The sequence below is a fragment of the Urtica dioica genome, chromosome 4 (genome assembly GCF_054948205.1).
Source record: "Urtica dioica subsp. dioica isolate 48M chromosome 4, U.dioica_male_clone48M_v1_H2, whole genome shotgun sequence".
NCBI classification, from domain to species: Eukaryota; Viridiplantae; Streptophyta; class Magnoliopsida; order Rosales; family Urticaceae; genus Urtica; species Urtica dioica.
Genome location: NC_142759.1, coordinates 45,102,358 through 45,113,722, shown reverse-complemented (window position 1 = coordinate 45,113,722; position 11,365 = coordinate 45,102,358). Strand labels below are relative to the sequence as shown.

Sequence of the window (11,365 nt, the reverse complement as noted above, 5' to 3'; positions counted from 1 at the left end):
AATCAATGATTAAAATCTCGGGAGAACCGATCGGTTTCCGTCCGAGAACTGGGCGCACTATCTGGCATGGTTCAAAACAAAATTGTGTGATTCCCTGGAAACCGGATGAGAATTGGCCAGCTTCCCGGTTCAGCAAAGCCGGCCCGGTTCAGTTCTATTTTTTTTTAAAAACCCCGGACTATGTAATGGGATTTCAGACCGAAGTTCATCATTTACGCCAAAAATTAGGTAACCATTTCCCGTCTCCGTGCAAGAGAATATTCATTCCAAATCGCAAATTCCCGCCGAGTTCTTGAAGTTTCCAACAGCCATATGAGCAAGTTTTCCTTCTTCCCGGCGAGAAACACAAGAAGCTCTGGTATCCCCGTCAGATTCTGACATCTATCTTGGTATGAGTAAATCTGATTTTGTTTTTTTGAATTTCTTATGGATTTTTGAGGTTAAGTTGATTTATTTTTAGTTCTTTTCGTATTTATTAATATTAATCTGATTTTGGTTTCGAAATGTTGAGATTTTTAATCTGAAACTAGGTTTTTGAAGTTTTTTTTGTTGATTTTGTTGACATTTCTTATTGGTTTGTCATGGTTAAACTTAATTTAGTTGTTTTGAACATGATTATTAGCTAATGTTATTCAAATTCAAATTTTGAATATGTGTATGTTTATGTGTACATGATTATGAGCTAATGTTATGAATTTCGAATATGTGATATGGATTGTTGAAAATAACTTATTGATATGTGTATATAATTTTGTTGAAATTTATTATGGATTGTTTAAATTTCATACGAATTTTGAATATGTGATAAGGATTGTTGAAATTAAGTTATGAATATGTGTAAATGATTTTGTTGAAATTTGTTATGGATTCTTGAAATTTAATACGGATTGTTGAAATTACTTATGGATTGTTGAATTAAGTTATTGATATGTGTATATGATTTTGTTGAAATTTATTACGGATTCTTGAAATTTTTATGAATATGTGTTGTTTGTAGAGTAGCCTTTTCCGATGGCGCCACCCGACCCAGAAAGGAAGTATTGTACGCCGGTTCCGGAAAAGGCAAGTGCAAACATGTGCGATTTCTGTGGTCATATAATGGGAGGAGATAGGATCACGAGAGTGAAAAATCATCTTGCACATTTGGAGGAGATGAGAGCTTTAATCCTCGGTAATGTTGAAAAGAAGAAGCATAAACATTACCTTGGACGAAATGATTCGCAAGACCTTCAACAAACCCTTTTCACACTGATGATGATGACGATGAGGGTCCTGAATATGAAGCACAACTCTGAGCAACGATGAAAAGGTCACGACAAGATGCGACTCGATCAGAATGAGAAGCGCGGTTACAATCGGGTCCCGGGGAAGGCTTAGGTGCAAAATCTCCGCCAGCGGCTCCCTCGTTATATAAGTCTCCCAATGCGAGGTAACCAGGAGTGGACGAGATGGTGGACCCAAAGAAGAAAACATGACTCGGAAGAGATATAACCAAATTCATCATTCATCAGCATGTGCCCGAGAGCAAGGTCAACAGTCATGAATTCAAAAGCATGATTCTCACTACTCAAGATCTCGATAATTCTCATAAATTGTTGTAATGGTATTGCAATATTTTTGTTTGCATTTTTTTATTTGAATGTGATGTTCATCTGTATTGCAGGTCCTAAGGTTCCTCTTCCATCAGCGTACGAAGTTTACAACAAGTACATCGAGATTGAGGTTGTAGATGCCGACCAAGTTGAGTATCATCAACATAATGATGTATTGTATTGGTGTGATGATGCTCTTGAAGTCCATAGATGCGTCGAAGAATGTGAATAGTTTGGACTACATCTACTCAATACTAAGGTATATGCTGAAAGAAGTCGGGAGACATAATGCCATCCAATTGGTCACCGACAACGGATCGAACTACAAGAGTGCTATTGCAAAATTGACGCAACATTACAATCTGTACTGGACACCTTGTGCCACACATTGCTTGGATATAATATTTGAAGACATTAGGAAGAGAGACTTGGTGAAGGGGACAATCAAAGCAGCGAGGGACGCGACGAAGTTTATCTACAACCACAACGCGGTGTTGTCCAAGTTACGAGAAGTGGCCCCAGGTGAAATTATCCGTCCAAGGGAAACAAGGTTTACAACAAACTACCTCGCTCTTAGAAGTCTCCGAGATAAAAAAAAAAAAAAGCGTTGAGGTCGTTGTTCACTAGTCAGTGGTGAGAAAACGACATATTGAGCCCTGCAGCTACCGGTAAATCCATCATCGGGACTGTTTTGAACCCAAGATTTTTGCAATCCGACGACGACTTGTGTGCAATTTTTTAGCCTATGTACACCACTATTCAATTGGTTAATACTTAATACCGAAGTGCATCCGACGATGGGTCTAGTCTACTGCGTGTTCCAGAGATGAAAAAGAAGTTGTTGACGCTCAATGGAAAAAAATGGGTTCTCGACATCGTGTAGCTTAGATGAATTAGTCAGATTTGTCATCCATTACATATTGTAGGTAAACTTATTCTCACAAACAATTCAGTCATTAACATTTTGCTTTTAGTAACACCTGTTTGTTTTGTAGTTTTCTTTCTCAATCCAAAGTTGCAATATAACACGGATGTAGTAATGGATACGCCTATGACGACTGTCACAAAGGTGTTCGATAAGTTGCATCCGTAGTTAGACGGGACTTTACTTGGAAGAGAGGTATAATTTTGCTCGTATGTTATTCAATGAGATTTAGTATTTATACTCACATTAAAGGTATCCATTATAGTTGATTGCATTTCGAGAAGCTAGAGGAGACTTCTCACAAAAAGTGCTATCTCAGCACGAAGAACGTTGTGTGTGCCATTTGAATCTTGTCGCAGACTTCATCGTCATCTACTTGCGAGAGAAATTGGAGTATGTTTGCCTTGATGCATACCAAATAGAGAAATCATCTAGCATACAAGAGGCTAGAGAAGCTTGTCTTTTGCTCATACAACATGAAGTTGCAGATTAGAGAACTGACCCGGATTCACGACAACTCGACGGCCCCGATGGATCATATCATTGAAAGAGCTATTGAACATTCGGGTCACGATAATGAGGGTGACGATGAATTGCTTCACTGTATTGACTCGGTTTCACGGGATGACGACAATCAGTACCCAGTTTCGACAGTAGCTCAGACGGCCCGAGAGCTTGGACTTGATCCGGAGCGCGTGATGGAGGAGGAAGTTCTTCCGCAATGCGAATCTAGCGACAATTCTGATTCCAATGGCGGTGATGGAGGAGGTCGAGGCTCCGGAGGAAGTGGAGGTAGATGAGGTGGGGGTGGTGAAGATCGAGGTTCCTATGATGGTGGTGATGGTAGATGAGCCTCTTATAGTGGTGGTGGTGTTGGTGACGGACGTGGAGGTTCCTATAGTGGTGGCGGTGGTGGATACGTACCAAGTGATGTAGACTATAGCCGTTTTCACCTTAGTTTTTTTTACATAGGTTATGGGGCGGCCATGACGAAGGTATGAATGATGACATGTCATTTACGTCTAGCAATGACGTTGATGACTTGTTGAACAACTTCAGATTGGTGGCAATTACTCCTCAAGACACGGGATACTCGTACCCGTATCATGAAGGGTCTTCCTCTTACCACATCAACCAATATTGTCCACCACCACCTCCCATCATTGCCCGAGTTCGATCGCAACAAGGTTATCCCGCATACTCTTTCTCTACTGGTTTGACTCAATGGGAATCCGACTACCATTTGGAAACGTACCAAACTTTATACGCTCATTTTTTGAGTTTGTATGATTATTATATGACCGTTAGCCGAGGGATATTGCCGGAGTAGTCATATTGTGGTTTGTTTTCGTTGGACACTTGGATATTGTACGCTATTTTCATTAGGTTTGTGGTTTAAATAAATTGATTATGTAATAAAGATATCGTAAACTATTTTCATTTTTAACCTATGATATGTATGACATTTTATAAATTATTTGTTCACTGGGTAACCCTTCCGTAAGTCTGATATTTTCCGGTAAATCACATCGGTAACGGTAAGTTCACCGAAATGGTTTAACATCGGTTTCACTAAATATCCCGGTAAACCAAAAGTATCTACTGATAACCCAGCAAAATCTGAGTCCCGATACACCATCGATAACGGTATTCGAATCCTTGGTTATATCAATAATAAAACTAATATCTAAATTGATAACAAAAAAAAAAATGTATCAATCGTATCACTATTGATAAATACTAGTCAAATTACTCGATTTAGCGACCAAAAAACAATATCAGTGCGATTATGGAGGTTTGAATGCCAATTTGTTGGTATTCTTTCAGGATTTACCCTTTGTTGACAAAATATGTTTTTTTTATTTGGAGGTTGGTGCTAATGATTTTGTCTGGTCTTCTAGTCGTGGTAAGACCTCCACTGATTCTGGTTTCAAGTGATTAATATATTTTAGTTATGATGTAATAAGTGATTTGAGTAAGCAATTTTTGGTCGGTTATAGAACAAGTACTTGAGTTTGCGGCTAATTAGATTATAGATGACTCTTTCATATATATATATTTGCCTATTTTTTTGGTCCAAAGCCATACGGTTTTAAGTGATGAAAATGTCCTTAAATGTTTTTGATCACTCGGCCATATATTTGAGAGCTCAAAGTTTGAACTCTGGTCTGTGAATTTTTGCTTCTTCGAGAATCATGTCGATGACTAAGAGAAGGAGCCCCAGTGACGAGCTAAGCTCTGACCGCTGTTTACCGCTTTGTGAGAGGAAGAGGAACATAAGCTAGCCGGTAGGCCTGTGCACGGTCCGGTCCGGTCCAAAACCGGCCAAAAAACCGGACCGGACCGTTCAAAACGGTTCAAAAAAACCCAAACCGGACCGGACCAAAAATCTGTAAAAACCGGACCAGACTGGACCGTTTTAAATCATCTAAATCGGACCGGACCGTTTTGAACCGTTTGGACCGTTTTGAACCGTTTAGACTGGACCGAACCGGACCGTTTTGGACCGTTGGACCGTTTTGAACCGTTTTACATAATTTTTTTTTAAAAAACCATTAATTTTCCACCAAAACACAAACATATAGTCATATATGGGAGTTAAATACATGCACAAATGCCTAATTTGGCTAATTGGACATTAATTTATTTTTTTTTATTTTTTTTTTAAATAAACCGGTCCGGTCCGGTTTAACGGTTTTTAAAAAAAAAAACCGGACCGGACCGTTTGCATTGAGTAAACCGGACCGGACCGGACCGGGGAAAAAAAAACCGTTTTAAACCGGACCGGCGGTTTAAAAATCACCGGTCCGGTCCGGTTTACGGTCTTTACGGTTTTTTTGCGCCGCCCTACTAGCCGGTGCATAAAAAGAAAGGCGAGGTCCGCAGGAAATATAGCCGAAATCAGAAAATGGTGAAAGAGAATGGAGTCTCACCTTGGATGTGAGGAGACAAAGATGCACAGCTGTAAAGACCGAGGACCAGCCGCCTCCAACCTTGTTACACCACTCCACTGTCTCAGACCATCGGCCTCTGTGAAATTCAGTTCCACCACCAATCTTTAGGTAAGATGAAGGGGATTTATGGTGGTTGATGCTTTTCTCCTTGGTAGATTAGGTTTGAAACTGTCATTGAGTGATTTGCTATAATTCTAATTCAATTTTATTCACAAGGACAAGTGTTGGTATCGTTGAGTGTCTTATTGCTTACTACTACATCATGTTTACCTTTTTTTTTTTTTTTTTTTTTTTTTTTAATTCATTTATTTTATCAGAGCATCATGTTTACTCATCTTATGGTGGCCAGATTTCTGGAGCTTATGAAGAATTTAATTTATATATAAAAAAAAAACAGCAACAAAAACATATTATTTCAGACCTTATGCATGCGACTTTTCGCACCTAAATCTTCTCCCGCCATTTCGCGGCAATATTTTTGCGTGCATTTTTGCTAGCTATAGACCCGTTTTGTCGCGTCTAAATACTTTTAGGCACGGAACTTCAGACGCGACCGTTGTCGTCTGAAGTCGCGTCTATTTAGTAAATAGATGCCATTTTTTGGGCTTTAGACACGACTTTTGTCCCCATTTTTTTTCCTAGTGATGATAAAAATACAAGTACACCAGAGTCATACAAACTTCCAAAATAATAGTCCATAGTCTAAAACTAAATACATAGTAAAATTCAATAGGACACCTGTCCTCATGTATCCATACGTTCTCGTCTCCAACTACTAAATATGTAAATATCATAATATAAAGTTATAAATTATGATCATGATCATAATCAAGCAAACATACAACTAAAATCGTACTACCAACATTTCCTTGAGAGATCACATAATTAAGTTGTAATAGTAGGAGTAGGAGTAGGTGTTAATATATGATAAACCTTTTCTTCTATGACTTTTTTACCACACTACTACACTTGTTGGATTCTATAACCCACTTTCTACAACGCTTAAAATAAGTGTTGTAGAAACTAGGGATTCTACAACGTTTAACATAAGCGTTGTAGAAACTGGATGTTTCTACAACGCTTATGGCTAAGCGTTATAGAATCTGAGTGTTTCTACAACTCTTATGACTAAGCGTTGTAGAAACTTGGTGTTTCTACTGTTGTAAATGGTGCCCACAAGAAGAGTTGTAATCCTTATATGGTACATTTGATGTAATAAAGTCTCATGAAGACTCTTGCTTGTAATTGCTTATTCATTAATAAAAAGTTGAAACGTTCATTCAATCTTCCTTGTCTGAAGCTTTATGATAAAACCTTAGTCTTAGTCCATAAACAAACTTAACAACTTACGAAGAGACAAATGTAGGTTTGCATGAACAAACTCTTCGTAGTTTGCTTAAAACGATATATTCGCAATCTAAGGGTCAAAGGACTATTGACCTCAGTACGATTGTTAGGAGAATCTATGATGTCTGGTTATGGGACATTGAGAGTTGGAGACTCTATAGCTCTTCTAGGTATCTTCCGAAGGTACTGAATTGACCAGTGCACTTCTAGAGACAAAATAAGAACAAACCATTTAACCTCTTATGTCTCGAAGTCACTACGTATGAATTGCATCGTGCTTACCTTAATCCTGAAATGAGACATGCCATTTCACACCTTACGTATTCTCATTTGAGAAAGTCAGAGTTCGGACTCACTATGTGATTCCAAACAAGGCCTATTGGTGAAGTACTAAGTTGTGAGAATGTCATGAGTAACTTTGTGAAGTTCTCATAGATATGGAATTCATGTACAAGATTGCTGAAATGCAATATATATCACCTCATGCTTTGTTCCTTGGAGTATGAATAAATGAACTGGCCAGTGTCCAAATTGAGTCTTGACTCTTTTGGATGAAACAATGTGACTTGTTAGCTCCTCGTCGATATATTATTTCTAACTTATTCACAAGCGACAAAGGAGTTGAGGAAATAACAGTTAGAAGGGTAAAATTGTAATTTTGTAAATCCCAACTAGCTGATGATATTCATGAAGGGTAAACATGATAATATTCTGTGGATCCGCTCATTACAATTAGGTTGAATTCTTGAGTAGAAAATAAATTCATTTGAACCGAGAGATTTTCAGTGTCAACTCTTTAGTGGAGTCAGTTGACATTAAGCTAAACTTGGAAAAAGTTTGTGAACTTTTGAGTCCAAGTATTTTAGCTCAAGCTTTGTTCATTTGGATCCATGAGGTCACTGTCACGAATCACATCGATTAGGAATAGTTAAACTGGAAGCTAAGTCAAAACAAGAACGAAAATAGTCAAAATGGTATTTTTGTCTTTTGAGACATAGGATGAAATGAATGTCAATAAATTTTTTGACAAGGTCATTTAATGACATGTTTCACTCGGCCAATATTAGTCTTATTGGGCCTTGTGGATTAATTTCATTTCATAAGAATTTTATTGAAAATTCTTAATGGGCCTTTTTCATGTTGTCATGAACAAATGAAGAAGCTTCTAGAAGCTCCTTCTAGATGAGAAATGGGTGCCCAAATACCCAAGAGAAAGAGAGTTCCTTTTGTGCATTAATGTATGAAGATACTTGCCAAAAGAAAAAGAGGAAACTAATTTCCCATGCTTGTATATGGAATTTCGGCCAAGGCAACCAAGAGAGAAACAAAAGAGGAAACTAATCCCTTGGGGATTTGCATGAGGTGGGCGCCTATCTTGGATAGGAATGGGCAATAAAAGATTGCTCATAAAGGCTTGGAAAATAAGAGGAAACTACTTCTTTCCAAGGCCAACCCTTCTCCTATAAATAGGACCCTCATTCCTCTCATTCTATTCATTCTACATAAGTTAGAGATTGAGAGCCTCTCTCTCTAGACCTTGTGGCCGCCCCTCTCCTCTCTCTCTCTAGTCAATTTCATTTTATTGTTTTGGCACCTAGGTCCTCATTTGACCTAGAGTATAGCTCTGCGACTTCAAGACTCGTTCTTAAGTCGTAGTGTTTAAAAGTGCCCACTCACTAATTCCTTTTATTTCGAGTGATTTAGTGATAGAAACTTTCGTGGTTGCTCGAGGTGCCGAGGAAAGAAAGAGAGACGTGTTGCGAGGGAGACGAGCGTTGCAACTTTCCAAAAGCTTCTCAAAGTTCAAGCTTCAAGAAAGGTTAGTAAACTTCTATGCTCATATTAGTTTTATTTACATGTGCTTGCTCTTTGTCTAGGCTAGTAAAAACCGTTTTACTTGAAAAGAAAATTTTTAAAATTCCACCGCTTAACGAAGCGTTAAACTTTTTCTTAAACCCTAGATCAATTCCAACAAATGGTATCAGAACTATGGTCAAAGATATGCATGTACATGTATTTAAAAATATGAGCTTGAAAATCGTTTTCGAAAGTTTACTAATTTTGTGACAAGTTAGAATTGTTTTCTTAGATTTTTTTTTAATTTATTGCTCTTGCCTTTAAATTGAAAATCATGTTGATTTTCTATGAGTTTGAGATGTTATTAAAACACATTAGAATCAGTTCTAAAAGTTTTTAATTTTTTATATTTAAAAACGTGTTTTAAAGGTTTGAGAAATTTCGAGTAATTTTGTGACTACTTATTTTGTCTTACTAGTTTCGTTTATTTACTTAAATCGTTTTATGCATGTTGTTATTTCTTTTATATCATGTTATTACTTTGCTAATAAAACACAAATAAAAGCTTTAACAACCTCCTAAAACGTTCCGTTACACTCGATTCTTTTTCGCACCTAAAAAGGACCAAGCTTTAATTATTTCTTTTTCTTTGAGCTGGAGTAAACCCGCAGTAAAAGTGGCATAACTCTCTGCTTAGAAATCAAAATTTAATGATTCTTGAATTAAATTAAAGCTCTGTCTGTCCTCTGTCCAATGCCACCGGTTTCAGGTCAAAAGGACATCGGAGCCGCCAGTTATGGCGATTTTACTCCGAGGTGCGCGGCTGTTCCGAAAGTCCAGTTTTTTAGAATTCCGGATTTTCAGCCCCACTACCATGAGTTATAGAACTCTAATGAGAAAAATTTCTTGAGCAAAAATGTTTTTCATAAGATTATAAACATGATGTGTAAGATTAAAATGTTTTGATTTTTGAAAGTTTAATTGAAATTGAATTTTTACAAAACTAGTTTGAATTTTGAAAAACCGTTTTCACTTTCAAACTTGAAAAATATTTTGTCATCCAAATCAAATAAATTTTCAAAATGTTTTCGAAACTATATCTATATCACATATGTTCAAAATCTATATGCTCTTGAAAATTTGAGTGGGAGGTCTCCTTGTAGACAAGCCGAAAAATAAAAAGATGTGTAATCTCAAACTTTCAAGTGTTCGAGTGAGTTCAAGTTCACACTTCCCTCATGCACTTTCCCGAAATAGAAAATAGGAAAAGACCGAGTATGTACCTTGTGCCTTTATGCACTAACACTGCTCTGAACATGATGATCTAGGATTCTCTTCTAGTTGTCCGCTCTGTTGCTCTCTAACTAGGAAATCCGTTTCCGAACTTACAAGAGTCGATGAACCAACTCCAAAAACTAAGTGGGAGGGTTCTATTTGTTGTTTGTAACCCACGATCCCCAACACTAATGAAAGGTGCAATTGTCGCTAGACTAAGAGTCACCCTCGTGACCCTCTCTTAAATGAGAGTACTCAAGGGCGCTTTGCACTGATCATTGCTCTATGAGCTAAATCCGAAAGTGAGACGATGAGACAAGACCTCCCCTCGGCGGATTGTTTTTCAAAGTCAATCTTTTGGACTAAGTGGTTGGTTACACACTTAGACTCAATCCCTAGTAATCCTCCCTCGAGGCCCTGCGAAAGGATGTGAGTGATCAAACCAATTTAAAAGGTGGCTAGTCAAAAATGGTGTATTGACATCTTGGCTAAGCATTAATGATGTGTCATTTACTTATAAATGGAGATTTTTTGCGGCCTTCCCTCGAAGGAGTAAATTATCGTTTAGTTTATAACACCTTTGGATTTTATCAAGTCTTAAACAAACTTAAATCCTAAACCAAAGACTAAATCATAAACTTGTTTCAACTTTATTAAGCATCATGTCTCGCAAACATCCCTCAATCATCCTTTCCTCGAACAAAAACAAAAACTACGTAGATTCGAAACATAACATCGACATAATAGTTACCGTTAACAAGCACAAATGGGTACTCACCACCCCGTGTCCTCCTCTGACGAATGATGATTCGACTCAAGAGGACAATGACGCCTTAGCGGCCTGGCTCTGCTCCGATGAGATTGTGAGGTGTTATATCTTAGCATCAATGAACAATGTGTTGCAACAACAACATCGTGACATCGAGACTGCCGCCGACATGCTCAACAATCTCCATGAGATCTTTGGAGGGCAAAGGCGTCAAACAAGGCAACAAGCAGTCCGACAGTTTATGAACTGTCGCATGAAGGTTAGGACTCCTGTTGGAGATTTTATGATACTGATCATTGGTTATCTAAATAAAATGGAAATCCTAGGATCTGAGATTGATGGGAAGAATGTCATAGATATGATCTTAGAAACTCTCCCCGCATCTCTTGATACCTCCAAGATGAACTACTCCATAAACAAGCTAAAGTACACTGTTACCAAGCTTATGGAGGAACTTCACACTGCTGTAGGTCTCACTAAGAGAAAGAGGAATCAAGGAGAGGCACATGCTACTGAGCACAAAGCCTCCGCCTCTAGAACTGAGAAGGGACCTTACAAGGCCGATAAAAAGAACTGTCCCGCCTATCTCAAAGCAAAGGAACATAGTATTGTACTAGTTACCGAAGCATGCTTAGTAGCTGATAATGTATCAATGTGGATTCTTGACTCCGCTGCTACTAACCATATTTGCTGTTCCTTGAATGGT

General features: G+C 38.0%; 1 protein-coding gene across 1 annotated transcript; it reads left to right on the top strand.

Annotated features, from left to right (window-relative positions):
• Positions 1–1,011: 1,011 nt before the first annotated feature.
• Positions 1,012–2,685, top strand: LOC149401618 (uncharacterized). Its single transcript, XM_089610809.1, has 4 exons — positions 1,012–1,171; positions 1,664–1,722; positions 1,796–2,114; positions 2,588–2,685. The coding sequence occupies exons 1-4, from the start codon at positions 1,012–1,014 to the stop codon at positions 2,683–2,685; spliced, it is 636 nt and encodes a 211-aa protein (XP_089466935.1).
• The last annotated feature ends 8,680 nt before the right edge of the window (positions 2,686–11,365 follow it).